This window comes from Podarcis gaigeae, assembly GCF_964106915.1.
Source record: "Podarcis gaigeae genome assembly, chromosome: 8".
Classification (NCBI taxonomy): Eukaryota; Metazoa; Chordata; class Lepidosauria; order Squamata; family Lacertidae; genus Podarcis; species Podarcis gaigeae.
This window is the reverse complement of record NC_139684.1, coordinates 25,498,544-25,525,534: the sequence shown is the minus strand read 5'-3', so window position 1 is coordinate 25,525,534 and position 26,991 is coordinate 25,498,544. Positions and strand designations below refer to the sequence as shown.

At 45.2% G+C, this 26,991-nt stretch overlaps 1 protein-coding gene across 5 annotated transcripts in view; it reads right to left on the bottom strand.

The window, feature by feature from the left end:
* The window catches only part of VWA5B1 (von Willebrand factor A domain containing 5B1), a 67,155-nt gene that overhangs the window by 14,997 nt on the left and 25,167 nt on the right, over positions 1-26,991 (bottom strand). For all 5 annotated transcript variants that reach the window (XM_083752454.1, XM_083752457.1, XM_083752455.1 and 2 more), the window contains 7 exons: positions 24,962-25,138; positions 18,519-18,629; positions 17,054-17,256; positions 15,885-15,999; positions 7,372-7,557; positions 3,725-3,920; positions 1,756-1,952 (listed from right to left, as the gene is read on the bottom strand). In XM_083752454.1, the coding sequence (XP_083608580.1) occupies positions 1,756-1,952; positions 3,725-3,920; positions 7,372-7,557; positions 15,885-15,999; positions 17,054-17,256; positions 18,519-18,629; positions 24,962-25,138 (1,185 nt within the window). The remainder of the gene's footprint in view (positions 1-1,755; positions 1,953-3,724; positions 3,921-7,371; positions 7,558-15,884; positions 16,000-17,053; positions 17,257-18,518; positions 18,630-24,961; positions 25,139-26,991) is intronic.

Genomic DNA, 26,991 nt, shown 5'->3' with positions numbered 1-26,991 from the left:
GCTCCCTCGGCCAGTAAAGCAAGATGAGCGCTGCAACCCCAGTGGGTCACAACAGGACCTAATGGTCAGGGGTTCCTTTACCTTTAATATTTCTGAATACCAGTTGCTGGAAACCCCGGAAGGGATAGTGCTCTTGTGCTCAAATCCTGCTTCCTGGTTGGCCATTGGGACAACGGGATGCTGGACTAGATAGGCTGCTGGCCTGATCCAGCAGGCCTCTTATGCTCACGTATTCTTAATCATGCTATGTTTGAGCAAGAGAGAGTCTCACACTGCCTCAAAGACTTACTCCTTATGGCATAAGCTTTCATGCTCACTTCATCAGATGTGCTTCGGTTAAGCACCCAGTGAAGCTAGCGGCTCTCCACAATGATTCCAACCACAGTTAATCTTCGAGGTGCTACAAGGACTCTTAATGGTTTATAGAGCCAACAGACCGGCACCCTGACTCCTCTGAACGTCATGTCTCAAGTGATCTATGCTGCTCCACTTATTGGAAAGGTTTCGTTGACCTCTTGTGAGGTAGACAAAGCAAAATATACGAGCTTCAGCCAGCCAGCTGCTTTAATTACAGAGAGGAAGATTAGGTGTATGATACCAGGGCTCAGTTGCTTGGTAACCACAGCTGGAACCTCTGTGACGTTCTGTGGCGTTCTGTATGTTTTAAGCAAGGCTCTTTCTTAGAAGGGGGTGGGGATTAGGGATTCATATACATAGTACTGAGAGGGTCACACTCCATTCCTAGGTTCACTTTTTTAATTCTTTTTTTTTAAAAAAAGGATAGCTGTGTTTTGGTTTGCATATTGTTTAGGAATGTGTGAGTTTGACAAGTGGATTTCAGTTGCTGGGAATCACAGTTGGGGAGAGTGCTGTGTTGCCCTCTCCTCCTGCTTGTGGTGCTTCCCATTGGGGGAATCTGCTTGGCTACTGTGTGAACAGGATCCTGGCCCATTGGCCTGATCTAGCAGACGCTTCTTACGTTCAGAGTTTTTCAAGGAGAATGTATCTTCTGATTGCTCCTGTTCTGCATTCAGAAGAAAGGTGCCGTGTTTTTTGCTCTATAAGACACACCTTGTCCCCTTCAAAAATTAAGGGAAAATGTCTGTGTGCATCTTATGGAGCAAATGCAGGCTCCTTGGCTTCAGCGATAGCAATGCGAAGCCTCCGAAGCGCAGAGGGAGAGCTCCCGCTGCGCTCCGGGGGCTCCAGGCAGCTACCCACAAGCCTTTGGAGCGCAGCAGAAGGCTTGCGGAAAGCCGCCTGAAGCCTGGAGAGCAAGAAGGGTCGGTGCACACCAATCCCTCTTGCTCTCCAGGCTTCGCTTCGCTGGAGAGGCACTGCACAGTTTCCCCTCTCTGCACAGCGCAGAGGAAGGGGCTCCATTTCTTCTGCCGCTTCGCTGAAGGGGTGCTGCAGAGGGGATTTTTTTCCCCCCTATTCTCCCCCTCCTATGGTCTGGTGCGTCCTATAGTGTGAAAAATACGGTATCGTCAGATTTCCTTATGAACACCCCTTGCATTCCCATCTACAGACATATTTCCCCATTAAAGATCTGTTCTCGACTTCCTCTGCGGAAAGAGTCTACTGTAGTGGGAGATAGCTTGAGCCACTTGCCCTGGTGTGCTGAACTTTCGGAGGTGTGGCAAATAAGCTTTTGACACACCCATTAGAAAACAACAAAAAGGCACACAGATAAGCAGCTCCAGGGACACCCCCCCCCAACGTATCTTTTACTCAAAGTGCAAGGAAGCTTACCTGAAACTCCACCTGCCACAATGGCGGTTCTGGGCTGAGTTGGGTGAGGTCCTGCAGCTGGGCCTTCCGAAGCGGATTCTTAATGAGGGCAGAGCTGGGGTCGCTGGCCGTGGGAACCTTCCGGAATGGTTCGTGGTCAGCAATTTGATTGGTGCTGTACGCCCTACGCCGTGACGGAGCTGTTGTCGCATCCACTCCTGGGAAGACAAAGCACCAGTAGGTTGTATGCAACTAAATCCGACTTAGACTAGGCCCACTGAAATTAATGAACCTAAGTTAGCCATGCCCATTAACTTCAATGGACCTACTTACAGTAGGACCAGCCTTGGATACAACTCTATTTAACATAGCAATATAGGCGGGGGGAGCAGGGGGAAGTTAATAGGTAAAGCTCTCCTCAAAGCAGCAGCTCCCTTGAGAAATAAAATCAGTCAACTAATAAAAAGGCTGGTAAAAGCTACACCTGGCCACTGAGGTCACTTGGGCCTCTCGTGACAGGGGTGGATACATGAGCAGCCGCAGACTGTGGACCATACAAGTGGTAAAGGTAAAGGACCTCTGGACGGTTAAGTCCAGTCAATGGTGACTATGGTGTGGCGGCGCTCATCTCGCTTTCAGGCCGAGGGAGCCAGCGTTTGTCCACAGACAGCTTTCTGGGTCATGTGGTCAACATGATTAAAACGCTTCTGGCACAACAGAACACCAATACAGAAACCAGAGCGCACAGAAACGCCGTTTACCTTCCCGCCGCAGCAGTACCTATTTATCTACTTGCACTGGCGTGCTTTCGAACTGCTAGGTTGGCAGGGTCATTCCACATCAAAACACCTGATTTTAATACTCGACCGTGCTCTCACGACTCAGATTTCCTTCAAGAATTTTTTAAAAATTAGTTTTATTTTGATACCCAAATAAGCCCAATTGGTTGAAAAATAAGCGAAACAGGAGGGTTTTTTCTAAACTGATGCAGAAATTGCATTAGCCTAAATCGCTCAAAAATCAAAAAAAAATTAAAATTCTCCTGCGCCCAATTTTGGACCAAAATATCTTTAAAAATTAATTTGAGGTTCTATCATAGGTATCTACACATTTTAAAAAATTGAATAAAATTTGAGTTATGAGAGCACATGGCACCAGGTGATTTGGCGTGGAATGACCCTTCAAGGAGCCTAAGGTAGTATCTGTGGCTCTCTCACTCTTCATTTGACTCTCACAATCCTGTAAAGTAGGTTAGCCCTAGAGATGGTTACTGGTCCAAGGTCACCCAGCGTGCTTCATGGATGAGTGGGGATTTGAACCCAGGTCTCTCCAGGTCCTAGCTCAGCACTCTAACCACTTTGCCACACTGGCTTTCATCTAAATTGTGGTGCTTTACTGCACCAGATAAAAATGCCTTTCCAGAATGAGCCCCTGCACTTGGCGCCATTATGAACTGTAAAGCAACATGCAAAAGGAACCAAAATAAGGTGGCTTCTTTCCCAAGGACTTGGCAGAAAGACAATTCCATTTTCATTTAAAGGTGAACCTACCTAATTCACACTTTCTGAACCAATACACAGAATGAAGCATGGCTATCCTTCAAAACGAGCCCTTCTCTGAATTCTGCAATGGAGATCTCCAACCAAACATTGCATACGAAAATAATAATTTTAAAAAATGAATATGTATGGGGGGAAATGCACACGTTCGGGAATATAATGCACATATTAGGGAAAGTTGCTTTACAAGAGATGTGTGAATTAGGCAAAATTGCACAAAAGCATGCGTATATGAAAATAAACTTGCACAAGGACGTTAATGAATTTTCATGAGGTCGCCGCCACACTGCCAAACTTGATCTGGAAACATGGAAAACGGAGCAAAACATCTGGGAAAGGAGGAAAGTTTAGGAACAGTAAAGGAGAAAATCTTCTTTTCCCCTTTTACATGTATGAACCACATCCAAAGATCTGAAGGAGAGGAAACTGACCAGAGTCCACTTCCGATTCACTTCCCAGGTCTCCTCCAACCCCCAGGAGTTCAGGGGTCCTCTCTGAAGGCAACCCGGTTTCTGAATCCTTGAGGCAGCCCCAGACATCCGAGCCACCTCCTTCTTCTTGTGAGTGGAAGAAAACGGAGCTGCCAGACTCTTGGGAATGCAGCATGCTGTAGCGTCGCCTCTTGTCCTAATAATAATAATAAATTTTGATTTATACCCCGCCCTTCCCGGTTCAGAAAACCAGGCTCAGGGTGGCTAACAACAAATTTAAAACATTTGATGTAACAAAAAACAGCATAAAATACAGAATTGGACAAAATGACAGGAAGCATTCGAAACCTGTGGGACCAGAGATTTACAGAAGATTGGAAGAAGTATATGAATTATTTGAAGAGCAGCTGTAATCAACAAAGTACGCTAGTAGGACTACAAGAAGTTTTGTGAGGAGAAATATATGAAGTGTTACAAAGTAGAAAAAGATAGAGATATTGGTTATGAGTTTGAAATGTAACAGGGAAGATAAGAAATGCATACTGAGAGATTAGATTGGAAAATTTTCAGACAAGATTGATGGAAGTCAAAAATTCGAATAAGATGTAAAAGTATGTTTAATTACTGTTGAAAATGATATGTTAAATACACACACACACACACACACACACACACACACAGTATAAAACGTGAATAACAATAAATTCAGAATTAAAAAATCAATTGGGGGGGGGGAATCCATCCAATAAACAATAGATGATTGCCAAGGCTAGCTGGCTAAATTAGTCCTATTTGGGCCAGCGAGGAGACCAGGGGAGAATTAGCTGTGGGATCCTAGAGGAGAGAGGAAGGAAACTGGTTCAAAAGGATCGTTTAGCTCCAGCTGCAAAGCTAGCTGATACTGCCCCACACCATTTGGTCCATCTGTCTTGTTGCTGTCTACACTGACTGGCAGCAGCCGTCCAGGGTTTCAGACAGGCTTCTCTCCCAGTCCTACCTGGAATTAAACATGGGACCTTCTGCATGCAAAGCAGGTGCTCTAGAAGAAGAAGAAGAAGAAGAAGAAGAGATTGGATTTGATATCCCGCCTTTCACTCCCTTTAAGGAGTCTCAAAGCGGCTAACATTCTCCTTTCCCTTCCTCCCCCACAACAAACACTCTGTGAGGTGAGTGGGGCTGAGAGACTTCAAGGAAGTGTGACTGGCCCAAGGTCACCCAGCAGCTGCATGTGGAGGAGTGGAGACTCGAACCTGGTTCCCCAGATTACGAGACTACTGCTCTTAACCACTACACCACACTGGCTCTAATGATAAGCTACAGCCCTTCTCCACTTGCTGTCTTTCCCCCCTTTTCTTCTTCTTCTTCTTGACTTAAGAAAGTTATAAAGGCAAAGGTAAACGGACCCCTGACCATTAGGTCCAGTCGCAGATGACTCTGGGGTTGCGGTGCTCATCTCGCTTTATTGGCCGAGGGAGCCGGCGTACAGCTTCCGAGTCATGTGGCCAGCATGACTAAGCCGCTTCTGGTGAACCAGAGCAGGGCACGGAAACACCGTTTACCTTCCCGCCAGAGTGGTACCTATTTATCTACTTGCACTTTGAGGTGCTTTCGAACTGCTAGGTTGGCAGGATCAGGGACCGAGCAACGGGAGCTCACCCCGTCACGGGGATTCGAATCGCCGACCTTCTGATCGGCAAGTCCTAGGCTCTGTGGTTTAACCCACAGCGCCACCTGCGTCCCTCTTAAGAAAGTTATACAGACAGCAAAATGAAGAAGCCTAAATTAACATTGCCTTCTACTGATAAGAAATAATAACAACTATTACAATAATGAAAATACTAAATATAGATTTACTTCCCCTTTTGAACTTCTATTCTGTTTACAATATATTACTATTCTATAAGAATCTATTATATCCTTTTATTATAGCCTATTATTTTATTTCTCAAATTCTGCCTAACCCTCCCCTCCTCCCCACTGCTTCCCTTCACCTGTGTGAGATCTTCCCATCATAATATTTTTTTCTAGTTGCTTTAACAAAATAGAATAACATGAAAACTGTTAAATTATAATTACTTCTTTTGTCCTTACACGCTGAACAATTGCCTACTAAGAGTTCTGCTTTAACACCATATTTCTTCCTGTATTCACCTATGCATTCCCATTCTGTGTAGAATTTTTGATTGGAGCAGCTCCTGATTGATGCAGTCATTTTTGCCATCTCGGCAAACTGTCTTTTTTTCTCCCGGATCTGATTTCTCAGGTGAGGGTGACCATCAATAAAAGATGCCTATTTATATGGCTGAAAAATGGCCTCATTGAGTTCGGCCTTGTCTGCTGTAACTGGGAGTGGATCTCCCGATTCTCACGGCATTGAGTTTGTATAATGCCTTCTACACGGAATCATAGAATTGTAGTGTTGGAAGGGACCCCAAGGGTCATCTAGTCCAACCCCCTGCAATGCAGGAATCTCAGCTGAACAGGGTAGGGCTGTGACCTGTATTCAAGAACTAAGGTGTTTACTTGCCCCCAAATGGAAAGAACAGAAGTCCCAGCAAAGGAAGAATGGATATAAAAACTTGTGGAGAAATGGCAAAATTTACCAGAAGAATAAGAAATCAAGATACAGTGGTATCTTGGGTTACATATTCTTCAGGCTACAGACTCCACTAACCCAGAAATAGTACCGCGGGTTAAGAACTTTGCTTCAGGATGAGAAGAGAAATTGTGCTCCGGCGGCACGGCGGCAGCAGGAGGCCCCATTAGTTAAAGTGGTGCTTCAGGTTAAGAACAGTTTCAGGTTAAGAACAGACCTCCGGAACGAATTAAGTACTTAACCCGAGGTACCACTGTAACAATTTTTTAAATAAAAAAAGGGAAATGGTTTGCTGAATATTTACAGATGAATTATAAAGAGATGAAACCATTGGCAGGATTATTGTAGCAACCTGCAGTTTTATAAGAGTATATATTTAAAGAAGATGAGTAAATGAGCAAATTAAGTTAACTTGGATATGCAGAAGATATTAAAACCTCAGAAAGTGGGGGAAGGAAGTCAAGTTTTGAAATGTCAAAATGACTGTAAAATTAGTGAAATGTATAAAATTAGTGAAACGTATAAACTTGAAAAGTATAAATAGATCGATAGATAAACAATTAAAAAAACAAACAAACTAAGGTATTCACCATCTCAAATGAATGGCCTAGACTGGCCAGTTAATGCAATCAGTGACCATTATCTTGACAGACAGGAGAAAAGCCACACTCAAATTTCTGTTGTAGACCGCCTCTTTCTGTGATGTGTCTATGATGCTTTTGGGTGGTCTTTGGTTAAGGGGCTGAGCAATTTCTAAAGTCTTTAAAAGTTCTCACATACCTTCATTCTGGGTCCTCGCCTCCTGGCAAGGTGGGGAGGGGAACTCTGCTGCAACAGAAAAATAAGAGCTACCTTGCTTTCACTGGATCTTGCCTCCATCCATTCATCTCTGACTGATAATGGACTTAGGAGACACTGTGTCCTTTAATGGAGAGTTGAGCTATAAAAGCCAACCCCATTTGTTTCTGTAATGGGGGAAGAACAGGATGGAGCCAGATCATCGTTAATGGCATTATATTAAGCAGAAGGTTTACTGTGGGGGGTTACTCACCAGCCTGGGGTTCGAAACATACAGGGACGTATCACAGACGATACTGTAGCCCACCAACCGGTCCCCTGGGAAAAGGCAGCTGGCACTGACAGGTGAGATTAATACTTCGGCTGTTTCAGGGAAGACCCAGTCCACAGAGACGTCACTAATGACAGGAGCCATCGCCTTCTTCAGAGATTTTATCATCTGGGAACCCAGAGCAAGAACAAGTCTGTCAAATCAGATTCCAATCACATGTACTGGTAAACCTTTGTGCTGAGATTTGGTCATAGGTAAAGGTAAAGGGACCCCTGACCATTAGGTCCAGTCGTGGCCGACTCTGGGGTTGCGGCGCTCCTCTTGCTTTATTGGCCAAGGGAGCCGGCGTACAGCCTCCGGGTCATGTGGCCAGCATCACTATGCCGCTTCTGGCAAACCAGAGCAGCACACGGAAACGCCGTTTACCTTCCCGCCAGAGCGGTACCTATTGATCTACTTGCACTTTGACGTGCTTTCGAACTGCTAGGTTGGCATGAGCAGGGACCGAGCAGCAGGAGCTCACCCCATCGCGGGGATTCGAATCGCCAACCTTCTGATTGGCAAGCCCTAGGCTCTGTGGTTTAACCCACAGCGCCACCCGCGTCCCTGGTCATAGTTACCCACATATTCAGGCTGCACTACTGCTATGAGTTGTACCTGGAGCTGCCTTTGAAGGCCGTTTGGAAATTTTAGTTAGAGCAAAATATGGACGCAAGGCTGCTCACTGCTATGGAAAGTCGGCAGAATAAAGAGCTTACGGGTCCTTAGGTTGTTTCTAGGAATAATTGATGTACTGGTATTGAACTGGAAAGCCCTAAAACACCAAATCACTGCCTGCTGCCCTGCATAAAAGATGGGAGAATGTGGGAAATAACACACCTCATGGGAGTGTTTATGCTTTGCATGCAAAATTTTCCAGGTTCAATTCCCAACATTTCTAGGTAGGGTTGAGAGAGACCTGTCTGAAACTTTGGAGAGCCACTGCCAGTCAGCGATGCAGTTACTGAGTTAGATGGACCAATGGTCTGACTCAATATAATAAAATTTCCTGTTTAAACCAGCCCTTAGAAACATGAGGACTAGAATCTTGTTTTATTTTTAAGCGAAGGCTCAAAGTGATCCTTAAGCAAAGGCTCATATCCCTATGTGTGATTGCAACAGGTAAAGTCCACTCTCTAAGCCAAATTCACAGTCCACACACTGCATACCAAAGTCCAATAACGTTGGTGAACATAACATAGAAAATGCATTACATATGGGGGAATTGCTTGGGAGGGGGGGAAACGTTATTTTGAGGAGAAAATACATACAAATGCAATTATCAGGAGAAATCTGCACAGCAATGCTGATGACTTTTTCATTTTCAAAGAATCGCAAATGTTGCTGTGGAAATGTGGAAAACTGAATTTAAGAATGAGAAGCTGAGAAGCTGAAATGGACAGATTCTTCTACCCTTACATATGAGTGAAACCGCCGAGTATGGCTCCAATTAAACAGAGTTCAGGAGGAGTGAAACACAAGACAGAGCAAACCTATGAACAGTGTGTGTGTGTGTGTGTGTGTTGGGGTGGTGAATCTGCTCACTCCTAATTCCAACCTTCCGAAAGCTTATGATGCAATAAATGTATTTTAAAATGTATTGAAAGTGCCACAGCTGCTTTGTTGATTTTGATTCATTCCTATGCTGCTTCCTTCCTTTGCATTAGGGCTCCAGGAACATGGTGCACTAAACACTACACTTACTTTTTTAAAAAAATGTTGTCTGCAGTGCTGCAGTCCTGAGAATCCTCTGCCTCTCCATACCAGTCCATGGTTCAGGAGCTGCTTTCAGAGGCAAAAGAGAGTGAACCCTTCTGCTATAAATCACACAGCAAAAGAGGGAAGTGTTGTTTTAGATGAGGCTGCTCTATGTGTCCCCCGAGAGCAGCTGACACTGTTTTTTTCAAAGAAGTCCAATGGCCAAATTAATGGCCCTATAAATGCTTGCTTTCATCTCAGGGATACAGAGCGGAGAATCTCAAGCTTTTGAAGACGCATAAATTCCATCCCCTCATTTGCTCTGTCTCTTTCTCTCCCCCCCCCCCCCCAAACTTGGCTGATCTGCAAAAAATAAAAGTAAAAAAAATTAAAGGTTGTACAAAACTTGTGAGCCGGCAAGATTTTATACAATCCAGACTGGAAGATGATGAGCCGGTGGTCCACAGACTCTTGAAACCTTCTTTTCCAGCTGGACCAACCCTGATTAGAAGTGTCATTGCTGGACTGTGAGTTGGGAGCTCCAAACATTTTGTGAACATTTATATATTCATGGCATTTTTATCTGACCTTTCCTCCTGTCAGCATTTGGTGTTTATATGCAACAGCAGGAGGTTACCTTTAGCAAAATGTATCCTTGCTTGGAGCACACCTTTAATTGGAAGGCACTCAGACTAAGTGTAAGCTAAGGAAGCTTATGTTTATTAAGGGAAGTGCATTATTGTTTGGAAAGTGTTCTATAGCCCTAGCTAGCTAACTAACTAGTTGGCGAAACAAAGAAGCTCCTATTGCCCCTTCTTTCTTGGAAGATACAAGCGACGTGGCCTTGGCGCTTGCAAGTCCAGAAAAAGTGAGAGAGGAGGTGAAGGGGGGAAAGGATGAAACTTAAATGACACTTTGACTTCAAAGGACAGGTCAGCACAGAGATCAAAGGGACAGAGACAATTTAGGAATCTGGACTCTCCCACTATATCTGTCTTAACACCATGCAGAGCCTTCTAAGCAAGCAGAGTTGCACCTCAACATCCATCCAATGTCTCCAAGGAACTCAAGGAGAAATACACTTTCCCTCCTTTTGCTCTGATAATCATAATAATCTTCTTCTTTTCTTTGGTGATCACGCGTAGCAGAGTAAGATTGTCTTCCATAAACACGGTTTTAACAGTGAGTCCGTAAGTGATTGTGGAGACCAATTCTGGATCCACACATCCTTCCACAGTGGGGACATTGGTTTCTGGGCAGGAGTTGATCATGGTGTGGATTTGCCAAGCATGCCTTCCTCTTAGCACTCCCTTGCGTCCTGAGTTAGAGTGTCTTGATCAGGCATAGGCAAATTCAGCCCTCCAGATGTTTTGGGACTACAACTCCCATCATTCCTAGCTAACAGGACCAGTGGTCAGGGATGATGGGAATTGTAGTCCCAAAACATCTGGAGGGCCGAGTTCACCTATGCCTGGTCTTGATAATGCCCTGATAATGATACTGTGATGGCTATTGGACCGGAATCAGGAAGGAGTGGGCATTCCTGGTAAAGAGGGATGCTTGGATAATATGAGAAATTGCATTTGTGAGAGGACGTTGTAGCAGTCAGAGTGCCCAAATGCATATCAAGCCAGGAAAAAACAACAACGAGATAGATCTTTTCAAATATCAGTGATAGCCACTCTTAAAATTACATGCAAACTAGCCTCTCAAACATCTTCACTGTTTGTGAGGTGGGATGAAGGAGAACTTTTATGTTACTTGCATTTGAATGAGAAACAGTCTAATCTGCACTTCTTGAACCAACAGGCAAACTGAAACACACCTATCCTTTGAAATTCACCCTTCTCCAAATTTTGCAGTTTTCCTGCCCAATAACGTGTGCAAAAGTGCACCTATTAAGGGCAAGATTGCTTAAAAATCCCAATATCCCTGAAAACAACATGCAAACAATGTGCATGATGTTAAGGGACTGCTTTGAGGAGGGAAGGGGTGTATATATCAAAACTGTGTACAAAGAAAAAAGTGCTTATTAGGAGACATTTGCACCGAAATGGCTGGCGCATTTTCAGGAGGGTGTGTAATTTTAAAAAGTCAATCAATCACAAAGCACTTCAGAAAGGTGGAGGACAGTATTTCAGAGTGGGGGAAATGAGAAACTGAAAAGCCCCTGGAAGAGCAGATTTGTCCATCCCTATTTGTGGGCATGGAAATTGGGAGACAGGGGAACCAGTTCACCTAAGTTCTCCAGCGGGAGAAGAAACCCTTTAGGGGCTTCTGGCAGAAGCAGAGCTTTTATCCTTTTCTTCCAAGTCTGACAACCATCCTCCACAAGGCCCCAGACTGAGCGTCATTCCAGGGCATGGTGTGAGGAAAACAATGGCTTTTGACGCCAGTCTAACACTTAAAGAGTTGTCGGTGTGGGGAGTCTGACATACCAAGTTGCTTTGACATCACACTGAGGCAAAAGAAAAGCAGCCCTGTTTTATTGCTCCCCCCCACCCCCCAATTTCCGGCTACTGAACACCCAGGTTCAGGCCCTGGCTAGAAAACAGAAGGGCTGGTTCCACTTCTTGAGCAAGTTACGTCTCCTCTGCTTCTATTGTCTCTGATGCGTTGAAAGCAAACCCCTTTCTCCAACCAAGACGGTTCTTTCTTCCTGCACATAGACACACGCACTCCCTTGCCAATCTCCCTGCTCTTACACACAAAAGGGTAAATTGCATCTCTCCGGTGACTGGTCCGTGGGGGCGCTTTTCATCCGACATAACTGGGCCCACTCAATGTGTGGGCGTCAGGGAGTGGAAAAAGAGCACCAGCTGCCAAACCACCTGCCTCCGCAGTCCTTCTGAGACGGGGGGGTGGGGGGGGAGAGATCATTAGATGATCAGATGTTTTAGACTCAACTGCAAGACTAGCGATGTGTTGTCACATTAAAAGACCAGAGCATCTTGGAGGAATTTTGAATCGTAATGAAATCCAGGGGGGTGGAGGGTGGGAATGCTTTTTCTAGTGGGATGATGGGGTGAAAGGAGACACTGCAGAGACTGTGCAGCTACTACATTTGATGGCTATTGTCCACCTAGCTCAGTACTGCCTACCACTGACTGGCAGTGGCTCCCAAGGTTTCAGGCAAGGGTCTGTCACCTGAAGATGATGGAGGGATGTTCAACAAGCAAAGCAGGGGCTATTCTCACTGAGTTATGGCCCTTCCCCCAGAAAACAGAATGACAAAGGACAGGGCTGGCCTCAGATGTGCTCTGCCTGTTTCTATTTTTCAGGCATCGTTTCTGTTTTTTGGACCCTGCCTCTGACAAATCCCTGCCTTATGGATTTTTGCCTCTTGTTAGAATTTTGTTTGTTCAATGCACAATATCCTTTATTTTGTTCTAGGGATGTTATTCCCCCTAGCATCTCAAGGGGCTACATCACTGAGTGGAGGATGGATGCCTCTTTATCAAACACACATGCAAATCCAAGCACACAAACCTTTGGCCAGGCTAGGAATATCAGAAGCTGCCTGATACATGATACAAGCACATCGGGGGGGGGGGTTGTTTTGTGTGTGTGTGTGTGTGTGTGTGTGTGTGTCGGGGAAAATACACAAAGGAACTGAAAGATGCAGCAAACTGTACCGGAGCTTAGAAAGCTGCCTCATACTGAATCAGACCATTGATTCCTCTAACTCAGGATTGTTTACACAGAAAAGCAGAGGCTCTCTGAGATTTCAGGCCTTCCCCAGCCTCTGCCTGTAGATGCCAAGGACCTGGGACCTTCTGAAGGCAAAGGATGATGTCTACCAATAGGCTACAATGCTCATAATAAATACAGGAAGCTTCCTTAAGCACTATGACCTATGCTTCACGTAGCTCAGTGCTGTCTACCTGCCAGGGTTTCAAGTGTTACCTGGAGATGCCCAAAGTGAAAATTGGAACCTTCTACATGGGGGCACTGTTGCCTGGAGCTGATGGGAACCGTAGTTCTAAACATCTGGAGACACCAGGTCGGCAAAGGCTGCTCTGGCACCCTGAAGGTACCTTTGATCAATGATCCCAAGTATGAGCCAGCAAATGAAACAATTCTTGAGAAAGCCTGGCTCAGCTGCATGCAGTTGTCTGCTGTTCCCAAGTGTGCTGACCTTAGGACACTGGAGTAATATTGATAACAACAAACAAAAATGGAAACTGCGTGTGATCTGAAATGAAGAAAGGAGGGGGAGGGGAAGATGAAGCAGGTCTGTTGGAAAGACAGAATAATTCCCCTCACTTCAGTTTAAAAACAACAGACAAGGAAAAAGACTGAGATTTTTGTGTGCTACTGACAGAATGTAATCTTAAGATAAAGTTTAATTGGGCCATAAATCTCTTGCTGGAAGGAAAAGAATTTGGGGGCTGTGATAAGAATGTTGCAGAGATTCTGGGAGTTGGAAAGGAGTATTAAATCTGCAGTGCATTCAAAAACTGCACACCTTTTCCTAGGCTGAGAGGAAAATGGCAAAGATCTGCAACATGTTTTACTAGTGAGACGAAATGGTTTCTAGCAGACTGTCATCTGTTCTGAGACACTGAAGCAAGGGACGGAAAAATAAGACCTCTGAGAAACTTTGAGATTCAGTTCCGCCCCAAGCCACAATGGGAGAAAACAACAGCTGGGAAGTGAAAGAGACAACATCATATACTGCATGGACAGAAGGATTCTCCATGGACATAAGAGTTTTCACACCCAGAGCACAATAAAGGTAATAGTTTGAGTTCCTCACTTAAAGCTTTATAAATTTATATACTGTAACATCATGAATGAAAATAATTATGTAGCTGTTAACGAAGGGATTATTATTATTACTGAAATGTAACTGACATTAATTAGGATTATGGAACACACTGATATAAGATTGGAAATGCACCCAAACCATCATGAGGGGAGCCACTTTCACTAGAATGTAATAATTGGGAGTTGATTGGCACTTTGATAATTGTCTAGTTTGTTATTGCTATAATTTGGTTATTTTGGAGGGTATATTGGAAAACTAATTAAAAAATGTTATTAAAAAAGTGTGCTGATCTTAATTGCTAGTTTTGTCTTTGGCTCATGCTCCTCTGCAGTAGGGTGACCAAACTTAAACTGAGCTCATCGACCATCTTACCTGCGCTGGCTGACTCCAATCAAATTTTTTTAATGATAGCAAACAACTGATTCCAAAGCACTTCAAAGTTTGCACTGGCTTCCTAAAGCCAGGTGAAAACTCTCAGGCACACAAAAATGGGTGCACTGGGGCCATCATTCTGATGATTTTAGTCCCTAACTTGGGAAGATGGACTTGGAAGTAGTGGTTGGTCTTCAGGGCACACTTTGCCCCTTCCCCAGACTTACAGCGCGGGCGAGGAGAGCAGATGTATGCACATTTCCACAGTGGAAAAACTCTTGCAATTGATTTGCTTTGGAGTGGATTTAAAGTTGCTTAGACACTTTGGTGCATGTCTGAGAACCCACCTCCAACCACCACTTTCTGAATCATGGTTCACAAATTTCCATCTGTAGGCCCATATATATATATATATATATATATATAACTTTTGGGGGGAGTGTTCTAAATTAGATCTGTCTTCTTTTACTTCTGCATGTGATTCTTGTACAGTCGTGCAGAGGACGGAGTGGAAGCAGCAAGTGTATTGAACGGGCAGGGACAATATCACCAGAACGATAGGAGGTACCTATTGCCACAGCACACTTCCCATCATTCCCCAACAGTCCTCCTTGGGTTCAAGGGGAGCCCAATAGCCTGTCAGAGCTTGGGGCCAGGGAACTGGAAACCATCAGATAGTTTTCCCAGGCAAGCAGGCTAAGTCAGGCAGAAGCAGCTTCAACAGACATCAGGACCCTGGACAGCTCTCAGCGGCCCCTGTTGGATAAACATCTCAGCAGATTGCTGAGACCATCTGAAGCAGGGGGCATCAAAGGCCGGTGTCTCCAGCGCCAATCTGTCTGCAGCGCCAATCGCAAGGCAAGCCGGAGGGCGAGGGAGCGCATGCCCATATGTGTGCGCACATGCTATTTACGGCGCACTTCCGGGTCGGAGGAGCACCGGAAATAGCTTGTGCGCATGTGCATGGGCCTCCTCCAACCCGGATGTGCACCAGAAATGATGCTTGCCCATGTGCAAATAACGCTTGCGCATGCGCACAGGCTATTTCCAGTGCTCCTCCGACCCGGAAGTGGGCAGCCGCGCAGCACAGCACTGGTAAGAATGGGCGGCGGCAGCGGGGATCGCCACAGGCCAGATAAACGAGTCCCTCAGGCCTTATCCAGCCCACGGGCCTTAGTTGGGGACACCTGATCTGAAGCCTTAGGTAGCTTGGCAAAGCCTGTACTGTACTTGACTTCTCCTCCTTGGAGAAACTAGCTATGCTATCTTAAAGGGCTCTTACCAGGTTGTGCAAACATGGCTTTTACAAGGTCAATGAGTTAGGTATGCTTGGGAGCTTGTTCTGGAGCCTGATAAAGGTGGGAGGAGCTGCAGCATCTTCCCCATCAGTATCTTCCCCAGGGGTTACATTTTGGGGGTTATGTGATAGAGAAAGTTTATAGAACAATGCATTTCATATGGAAAGTATGTGGGGTTGGGGGGAGAGAGAGGTAGAGAACTTTGCTTCCCCTCTCATAATCCTGTAACTCAGCTGCCTGGCTGGTTGGAAGAGTGAAGAGGAGCAGCCCACATTGCAACCCTTTCTTGCAAAGGAGATGGAAAACCACAGCAGTACCTTTGGCTGCAACCTCTCTCCCTCGACCAGGAATTCCGCACTTCCTTTGGACACGGCAGCCAGGCCATTCACCAGCCTCCGACAGGCATTCTGCCCAAGGCCAAAAGTATAGCACCTGCAAGAGGAAAAGAGAGGGACTGGATGCGCCCACAATGGTGGTGAAGGGAAATGCCGAGACTCTGGCAGTGGAAAGTTCTGCAAGGCTAGAATTCCAAATGAATTTTGCTCCCATCAACAGCAGAAGCACAGCTGGTGGTGGCATGAGAGATAGGCTTTTCTGTGACTGCTCCTGCATCGTGAAATTTCCTCCTTAGCAGGATTAGACAGGATTCCTCCTTGTTATTCTTCCTTCCTGTTCTTTTCTTCCTATTCAGACAGGCCTTTGGAAACTAAGGCACAGAAGATGCTGGCCACTGTCATTTATTGGGGGTGCGGAGGGTGAAGGGACTTCGGCCGCTAGGAGCTGACTCTTATGCTGTTAGGGCAAGCTGTGCTCTAATTGCTGCCTCAAAATCTGTTCTGGTGCATCTTAATTATTCTTTTTAACTAGTTTCTATGACTTTTTATTCTATTTTACTACTTTTTATTTGTGCGCCTTTCTAGGATGAAGCAGCATCCAGCCAGGTGAAGTGTGAAAAGGCTCACTCATTTGTCTCTATGGCAACAGAGGTCGATCTTTAAGATGCAAAGGATGGGTACTTAAGCTGGCCAGCTGGAGCCATTACCTTAACAAAGGGAATGGTCTGACCAGGTTCCCTCTTATAGATCCTGTCCTCACAGATACAGAATTGTAGGTTTGGAAGAGACCCACTCATATCATCATCCAGACTGACACCCATCAAATCTATAACAGTTTATTAGTCTAATTCTCCTCCCTCACCACCAAAGTTCTGTCCACCACTCCTTTAGCTTTCTTCCAGTCTTAAACATGAAGGAGACATGATAGTACAGTCAGACTGAGAGCTTGGGAGCTCACTGAAAGAGCTTTCAGCCTCCACAAAGCCCCAAACTGACAGCCCAGAAAGGCACTTGGTCCTGGGGAGATCTGCCTTTGCATTCAGCCTGGCATAAAGGTCACAAGTCAATAAATAGATTTGCCAATACGGTGGAGGATGGGAGAGGCTGTTGCAAAAGCAAGGGGGAGAGGAAATGCCAGAAGGGGCTTCTACCTAGTGGAGAACGAGTGGTTCCGGACAAGCTCGATGACCTTTCCCGTGTTGCTGACGGCACCATCGGTCAGCAGGAAGAGCAGCCGTGGGTGGCCTTGGTGGATCGGCTGCCGGATGACCCACCTCAAGGGCGACAAGACGTTGGTGCCACCCATGTCGGCACGGATCTTCTTTATGCTTTCACATGCAATGGCCAAGTTCTCCTGCAGAGGAGCACAAGAACCACCCAGGGGGCTCACACATGGACAAAAGGCAAACTGGCATTTGTGGAGGGGTTCACATGAACAGGAGGAAGGATATGGGGCAGGGTTATGTAAGGGTTATGCTAGGTGAGGAGCAACCAACCTTTTGGGGCCTTGAGAGCACACCTGCAAAATGGGAAAACTATTGTAAGCATGGTGCTGCAACCAAACACACAACGCCATCGATTCCAGCAGCTGCAACACAATTGTCATGGATGCAGAAAGCTGGAGGGAGGCACCAGCTGGGAAATGTCCAAAGGGGACAAGGTTCAGAGCCGGGGGGTTGATGTCCCCAAATTCTGGTCTTATAAGAGAGGGAGAAAAACTTTTCTCTATTAGCTTCCTCAATGTCATGCACAACTTTATAAATTTCTATCATGGCACCTCTTGCCTTTTCTCTAAACCAAAGTATAATGACAGCATATGTGGCCACTAACTTGGATGGATTTAAAAGCTGATTAGAAAAAAGTCATGGTGCATAAAGCTATCAATGGCTACTAGGCACAAACTGACTATGTTCCATCTTCAGTGATGGAGACACTGAACGCCAGCTTCTGGGAATTGCAAGTGGGGAGAGAGCACTTAGGTATTCCTTATGGCAGTGGTTCTCAACCTGTGGGTCGCCAGATGTTGTTGGACTACAATTCTCATCATCCCTGAGCTCTGGCCTTGCTAGCTAGGGGTGATGGGAGTTGTAGTTCAACAACATCTGGGGACCCACAGGTTGAGAAAGGCTGCCTTATGGACTTCAAAGAGGCATCTGGTTGGCTAGTGAGAAAAGGTTGCTGGACTAAATGGGCCATTGGCCTGATCCTGCAGGGAACTTCTTACGCTCATATAAGAAGAGAGAACTGGGGGAGGGGGGCGGATAACTCATCTCTCATCAAGATCAATGAGATAGATGAGAATTAGATGGGGGAGATAGCATCATGTGGATAAGTTCAACATTGAGATCATAAGAAATTTACTCACACGAGCCTAATCTACACACAGTGAACTGGTTCCAGAAAATCCTGTTCATTCTTCAGTGAGTGGAGGGTGATAGACCTAGTTGAGGGGGGTGTGATGAAGGAGGAAGATCCAGCTAGCAAGTCCCTACTGCTCCCTTACCATGTGAAACTCTGAAGGGAATTACGGAGTCACCACAAAGTCTGCTCATGATGGGTTAAGATCTCTGAGGAAAAGGAGATTTAAAATTGAAGAGACAGAAAGCGTTCCCTCACCTCGCAGTAGGTCTGGCTGGAAGGAAACAAGGCCTTGAAGGTCGATCCAAATCCAATGATATTGAATAAACACGTTGGCATCAGACTCTTCAGAATGACCAGGAGGGCATCCTGGCGAAGGGAAGAAAGGAACAGAAAGTCAGGACTTCTGCTTGGTAACAGCATATATGTGGTCCTATTTTCCCCAGAAGTAAAGTCCAGAGACAGCTTTAGTTTCCTTTGGGGAAGAAAAGAAAATAAGGAGTGGAAACTTAACAAGAGAAATAGTGGTTGAGGCGTCTGCAAACCAAGTCCTTTGAGGGAGAATTGAAAGAGCTGGGAATGTTTAAGTCTGGATAGATGAAGATTAAGAAGATCATGCTTTTCAGCTACCTGAATGGCTGTCTTGCTCCAGAGTGGAAACTGTGTTTCAGCAGAACATTAGTAGAGGGCTCTTAATGTTGAGGACTTTTCCTGTTAAGTTGTGGGTGAACATATCAGACGACACAGCGATTCTTCAGACAGCTCTTGTTTATTCACAGGCCAGAACAGAACTGAACTGAAGGGTTCAGCCAACCTGCTTATATAGACCTCAACTACAAAGCAACAGTAACAACTTCCAGTAACTATCCAATCACTGAACGTCACTTTCAATTCCTTATTTGCATATGCGGACCTGAGTGAAACTATCTGCTGGCCCAGGGTGAGAACTTCAGTACATAAGTTTCAGCAGGGAAATGGGCTCCTTCAAGAAGCAGTAGGCTCTCACAATCACACACACACACACACACACACACACCAGCATGGCAGCAGGCTGCCCACTTCCCTGAGCAGTGAGAAATTCTGGGGACCAGCACAGCTAAGGGAGCTAAGGCTTTGATTCCTTCGGATCAAAGAGCAGTGGAGATTGATGGCGTCCTTGCGATATTTGTTTTATTTGCAAGTCCTCCCCTTTCAGCCAGCTTGCAGTGCTGCTGTTTTCCAGGATTCCTATGCTCCTTTTACACTGCATTGCCCATTGCATTATGTAACTGTGACCTTTTGATCAACATAATGCCACGTCACACCAGAAATTTAAGTGGCATAAAAAAAGTACGGCGGAAGACAACCATTAATTCCATCGCATGAAATCATGATGCAAAACTCCCAGGATTTTCTGGGTTGCAAACAGATAGATTCCTCTCCCCGTCCCGGATGTTAACACAGAAATTAGCACCAAAGTTCTACAAGATTCCACTAGTAGTTTGCTGGAAAAGTCAGCAAACTTTTTCAGCAGGGGGCCGGTCCACTGTTCCTCAGACCTTGTGGGGGCCAGACTATATTTTGAAGAAAAATAAAGAACGAATTTCTATGCCCCACAAATAACCCAAAGATGCATTTTAAATAAAAGGACACATTCTACTCGTATAAAAACACAATGATTCCTGGACCATCCACAGGTTGGATTTAGAAGGTGATTGGGCCGGATCCAGCCTCTGGGCCTTAGTTTGCCTACCCATGTTTTAGACCCTGAGCTAGGGACTGGTGAATCTGCCAGTTTCAGTTGCTCTCAGTTTCTTATTTTCCCAATCTGAAGTCCAATTCTCTACTTTTCAACATCAAGTTGTGCTTTTTTAGCATTGTCTGTCACTTTAGGGGGTCCTGCAACAACAGAATTGTGGGATTTGGCCCTAAGGTCTAAAGTTAGGTGACCCTGGGTTTTGCAGTCTTAGAAGGGCCCCTCTCTTTACAGTGGTACCTCTGGTTACAGACTCCGCTAACCCATAAATAGTACCTCAGGTTAAGAACTTTGTTTCAGGATGAGAACAGAAATTGTGCAGCGGCAGCAGAAGGCCCCATTTGCAAAAGAGGTACCTCAGGTTAAGAACAGTTTCAGATTAAGAACGGACCTCCGGAACGAATTAAGTTCTTAACTCGAGGTACCACTGTAGTTGGTAAAGTGTTTTATTTCCACTTAATTCAAAATGTGTTCTGCTCTGCAGGGTAAGATCCTGGATTTCTGCCCTGGAGGTGCCATGGCCTCCCAAGCAGCACCCCTGCAGACAAATTACTACCCCACCCGGGAACAACCCAGGGCCAGGGTGATTTGTTTAAAATGATATTCCAGACTATTCTCAAGAACATATTCCTGCATTGCGGAGGGTTGGACTAGATGACCCTTGGGGTCCCTTCCAACTCTACAATTCTATGATTCTATGACTCCAGGGGAACCCAAAGTGACAGACACATTCACAGTCATTCAACAGCAGATGCTCCACATCAAGCTCACACACTATTCAACAGGGTCCCCTCCTGAGCTCTTCCAAGAGATGTAGATAAATAGACAGGCTAACAAGGAAGATTAAAAATTAAATACATACAAGGTGAATCATTGTCAGCTATTTACTCACCTTCAAAGGTATTTTTCTCCCTAGCACCAGAACATGTTTCCACCCCCACCCCTCCTGGGAGTTTAAGAAACAAATCTAGATTTCTGATTTCCATTCAGGGAGCTGCCATTAGCAATACAAAGAGACAATGGGTTTCCGCTGCACCCAAAACCATTATTCCACCCACCCAGGCATAATCTTGTTTATATGAAGATAATATTCCCTTCAGGCGACCCATTTCCAATCTTGCTGTTCATAAACAGAAATTACACTTTCCTCAGACTAGACAAGGTTGCCTTCTCCCTCCCTCCTCTGCTGCTTCTGAATGCACAACACAACAAAACCTTAGCAGGCTCAGCCTGCTGCAAAGTTGCTCATTTTAAGCTGAGTTGAAAAGCTCCGTGATGGAGCGCCTGCTTTCTGTACAGGAAGTCCCAGGGCTTTTTTCAGCTGGAACTCACCAGAACTCAGTTCCGGCACCTCTCAGGTGGGCGTATTGCCATAATGTCCCACTCTTCCTTAGGACGTCCCTATTTTCACTGGAGAAACGTTGAAGGGTGTGGAGTTATGTGACCCCCAAGCCAAGGAGATAACCTTTAGAAGACATCTGAAGGCAGCTCTGTATAGTTTTATTATGTTTTCATATATGCTGGAAGCTGCTCAGAGTGGCCAGGGGAACCCAGTCAGATGGGAAGGGTATAAATAATAAAATTGTTCTTGTTGTTGTTGAACAGGACATCCCTATTTTCATCAGAGAATTGTTGAAGTAATATTAGCTGGTAATATTAGCTTGAAAAACCAAGGATTGAATTAGGGATCTGCCTATAAAGCATCTCCTTTGCCACTGATTGCCCATATATGTTGGAAGCTGCTCAGAGTGGCTGGGGCAACTCAGTCAGATGGGCAGGGTATAAATATTATAAATAATAATTAATAATAATAATATTTATGATGCCCCTATTTTCATCAATGTTGGAGGGTATGCAGGGCTGGCTGGCAACCCACCAACATTTTTGTTGTTGTTGTTTAGTCGTTTAGTCGTTTCCGACTCTTCATGACCCCATGGACCAGAGCATGCCAGGCCCTCCTGTCTTTCATTGCCTCCTGCAGTTTGGTCAAACTCATGTTTGTAGCTTCGAGAACACTGTCCAACCATCTCGTCCTCTGTCGTCCCCTTCTCCTTGTGCCCTCCATCTTTCCCAACATCAGGGTCTTCTCCAGGGAGTCTTCTCTTCTCATGAGGTGGCCAAAGTACTGGAGCCTCAGCTTCACAATCTGTCCTTCCAGTGAGCACTCAGGGCTGATTTCCTTAAGAATGGAGAGGTTTGATCTTCTTGCAGACCATGGGACTCTCAAGAGTCTCCTCCAGCACCATAATTCAAAAGCATCAATTCTTCGGCGATCAGCCTTCTTGATGGTCCAGCTCTCAGTTCCATACATCACTACTGGGAAAACCATGGCTTTAACTATACGGACCTTTAACTATACGGACCTTTGTTGGCAAGGTGATGTCTCTGCTTTTTAAGATGCTGTCTAGGTTTGTCATCGCCTTTCTCCCAAGCAGCAGGCATCTTTTAATTTCGTGACTGCTGTCAACATCTACAACCTCCATATAAATAGGTTTCCCTCCTGGAAGCGAGCTACAGGCGCCCCAAAGTTCTTGCTCTTCATGGGTACAGCTAGTTGGCCAAGCTTCCTGGGTGCTCCAAGTGCAGCAGAAAATGGCTGAGGGAGCTATGGTTCAGAGAGAAAGCGAGAGAAACACCACAACACAGACCCGCACCCTAAGCACACACATATTCACAACACACAGAGGCCCCTGTTCTCTGTATGGTAGGCGTTTCCCAACCAGGAAACCTCCCATGCGTCATTTGTTCAGTCACATAAATGCCGCTTCCAGTGCGCCGCTTGGCAAGAGGAGCAAGCGAGTGCCAAAGCCTCAAACCTGAACTATTCCACCCGCTTTGACTTTGTTCAGCATGGAAGAGCTATCAAGAGTGCTCAGCTGTGGCTGAAGGAGCACATTAAACAACATTATATGCCATTGTCAGGATGACAGAGCAGAATCCCTGAAGAATAATTAAGAAGTCACTTAGCTGAATGAAGGACAAGGAAAAGGAGACCTCCCTGCGTCTTGAATGAGGGATTGATGCACTGGCGATGAGTCACCGCTTTGAAGGAGAGTAAATAGCTGCAGAACTTCACCCTCCATTTTCCTAGCTGGGTGGGTGACGTGGGGAAGGGGATGACAGGAATGTGCTGATAACAGGGGGGTAAAACAAACCATTTTGATTTTCCCATTTATATTTCTGCTTTATGAGAAGGCCAGCAATCATATGAGCAGGGTGCTTATGCTTTCCAAAAGTGAAAAGAATACACAACTTCTAAATATCTGAAAGTCTTGTAATGCCTGCATCGCTGGTTCAATGCCTGTGCAACACGTGAACTTCAGCCTTGTTGCTCATTCAACGTACAGTCCTGGCTTAGCTGTGTATCACTTCCCATCCAACAATGCAGATCTGGTTTAATTTTATTCCCCAACACAGACCTGGCTTAACTGTGCATTTTTCCAAATTCAACAGTACACAGCCAGTTTAACTGTCCATCACCTCCCATTCAGCAATGCAGACCTGGTTTAATTGCATTTTACTCCCCCTTTCAACAGCAGCACAGAGCCCATTTAACAGCACAGGCTTGGCTTAACTGTGCATTGCCTCCCATTCAACAGCACATGCCTGATTTAAATGTGCATCCATTCGTCAGCACAGATTTTCCTTAACTGTACACCATTCCCAGCCCAATGGCACAGGCCTAGCTTAATTACAGGGCTAATCCGGATTTGCACTTGCATATTCCTCAACTGTCCTGATTAAATTGGGACCTCCCATTTTGGGGGTCTTGTGCAGGCCATATGACTCGCATGATAACATGGCCCCAGAAAACATGAATCCCGGTTTTCTGCTGCAACACGTTGGAGGGTATGCACTTGTCCCATGCTTAGAAAGCATGAAATTTTTTTACCAGTTTTGTAGAACTGGTAAAAAAAAAAAAATACGTAGCTTGGCTTCTCTCCAAAATCAAGGAGGGAGAATGGAATGTGTGTGTGGAATCTGTGTGGATAAATTCTACATTTTCCGGAAATTCCACCTGAAACTGTCTGAAAAGCGTGATAACGATATAATAAAGTAACAAAACTAAACACAAACACATTTTAATAAAAGCAATCGCTTGAGGCTGCAGCTATCAGCCGTCGCCATGAGAACGGGGCTGGGAACACAGTGACGTGCAAACAGGACCACCAAGATCTCCCTGTGTGTTTGTTCATGTTTTCAGCTTCCCTTCCTCTCTTATCTCTGAATTAATCTGGTGGCTCTCGGGGAAAGAAAGTTTGATTAGCCTTTATGTGTCGATGCTGCTGCAGTCTCTGGATGGATTGATCTAGAGGATGGTACGTGCTGCGGGGGGGGGGGGGGAGATAAAAGAAACTGGGGGTTCGGCAGAAAGTAATAAGATGGTAACTGGGGTTTGTTTGAAACTGAATTGGATTTTGATAAAAGGAAAAGACTTTGCACTGCTGTGTCTTTTAAAAAAGACTCAAGAACAATTATCTAAGGTACAGCTAGGGAGCCCCAGGCCCAGGGGGCAATGTGGCTCTCCAATTCGCTCCATCCTGCCCTCCAAGTCACACACACACCCTCCTGTGCCACCCCTCTTCTCCCCAGGCCACCTCCCCTTACTACCCCTGTTTTGCACCTTCTGTATTTACACCAGTCGGGAAAGCATTTTGAACTTCAATAATGCTTGCTTGCTTACTTACCTGGGTGGGAGACACAGAGAGCCATTGTATCTCTAATTTGCTTTTAAGGGAGATGGTTGTCAGAAGGTTGCCTGCTCCCTGCCATTAACTGCCCCATGCTCCTTTCCACACGCTCTGCATTAACTTCCAGCATGGAAAACTGTCACCAGAGGGCCCCTGCTAAGCACTGCATCGTGTGGCAACTCAATTTTCTACCCAATTGCCCAGTGAAACTAGAAGGCATTCACGAACGAATGCCCTTCCCACTCTACATGCAAGAATCAGGTAGCCATGCACACCTTGACACGGTTGATGTTCACACCACTCATACTCCCACTGCGGTCCACGAGAAAGATGAATTCTCCGTGGCTCTTCCTGAGGTTGGGTTGGACCATCCTCAGATCAGGACAGAAGTTCAACATGATCACTGGGTGGTGAGGGATGTCCTTGTGGAGCCGCTTCCTGATGATTTCTGTCTGCAACAACCAACAAGAAAATCGGTACAGACTGTTGTTGCCTTTCATTTAAAAACAAGCAAGCCAGTTTTATTTCTTAGAACGGTGGGTCCTTTTCATAAATTAGAATCCTGGAGCTGAAGATAGCACTTCCCCTTATAACCTAGGGTTCATCCACACTTTCGCTTGGCCTGCATTTTGATCGTAATGTGAACTGACCAATTCCCCCCCAACCTGAGAACTTTTCTTGTTCTGTGGCTGTGCCTTGCGAAGATCTGATCTTACTCACTGAACTGGATCTTACCAGATGCGTGTAAATCTGAAGAGAGATTTTGCTTAACTAAGCTTCCATTCAGTGGGTAAGATAAGATTTTGGCAAGGCACAGCTGTGGAATAATGAGATAAAAGCTGAGGAAATTAATTGGTATACAATACGATCAAAACAGAGGTCAAGGAAATGTGGAGATGAGCCCTTATTCTCAGCGGCCTTTATACCTTTCCTGTGTGTGTGTACACACACACATATTCCCCCTTTCTCTTCTCTCTCTTTTTCTTTTTTCTATGCTGTTCTTTATCTGATATACCCTGTTGTTGTTTAGTCGTTTAGTCGTGTCCGACTCTATTTCCATGCTTTTACTGTTATTAGTTTTACTTCTACACACTTCTTTTCCATTAACTCCTCATTTTCTCTGTATGTGTGTGTGTGGGGGGTGTCTTTTGTATTTCTTTATATTAACATGATTCCTAACGGATTGATTGAGATAATTATCTATGTAATCACATCCAATGAAATGTGTCATTTCTTCTCTCCATTTGTCTTCAACTTTTATTATATTAATACCCGCCCCCCCGCCACACCCCATGAAAAAGCAATGATGAGACGTTATGAAGATATCAGAACTGCATGATGATATGAAAACATTTATCTGAGCTTTTAAAAGGAAATAAAGGTGGGATTTGTTTAATAGGATGTCTTGTGTCATGACCGATATGCATGTACCCATCAGACTACAGTACTTCCTCTCTCAGCAGCCACTTGGTGTCAACCATTCCATCAGGCTGGAAGAGACAGAGAAGAGAAGCAGAACATTTCATCAGCCCAGTTGAGAAGCCAGTGATATGGGGCTCCTCTCTTCCTCAAACTGTTTATAATTTAATGGTCATTACAAGAGCTTTGTAACTAAGAACTAGTGCCCGAATTCACTTTTCCTCCTCAATCCCTTCTAGGGTTGCCATATTTCAAAAAGTGAGAATCTGGACACAAAAGCTGAGCTCTCTTTTTTTGGCAAAGTTGTTGAGCCTTCCCACCCACCCCTTTTTGAGCTTTGTTTTGCACAATGTGAAAAAAGAAGAAGTTTTGAGCTTTTTAAAGGGGAATTTGCTGAAATCTACACTTCCAACATGAGTTGCTATATGTCCAGATTTTCCCAGACATTTCAGCGATTTCTGCCCGGACGAGGGCCAAATCCCAGCTATGGACAGGAAATTCCAGCTGTATTGCAACCCTAATTTTCCTCTTGTGCCATGTCTAAGGGCAGGGCCTCTGTTATTACTGATTTTAGTGAGTTGGTCTCAGAGTCTTCTTTTGGCTGAAGAGTGTAGGCAAACATTTCCCGCACTGCTAGCCTTGGAAGTATTGGAACTCAATAGTGCAGCTGCTCTGCCAAGAATAAAATGTGTTTCTGCTTAATCATCTGAGTCCCCCTGTGCCTTGAATTGGGAAAGACATTTGCATGGGTTCTTATTAACACCCTCAACCCATTATCCAATTATGGTATAAACTAACAAAAGCTCATTAGTTGCCCACTGTTTCCCCAGGATGTTTGTCCCACGTAATCCCACTAGCTAACGAGTATTTGCATAACACGCCAAAG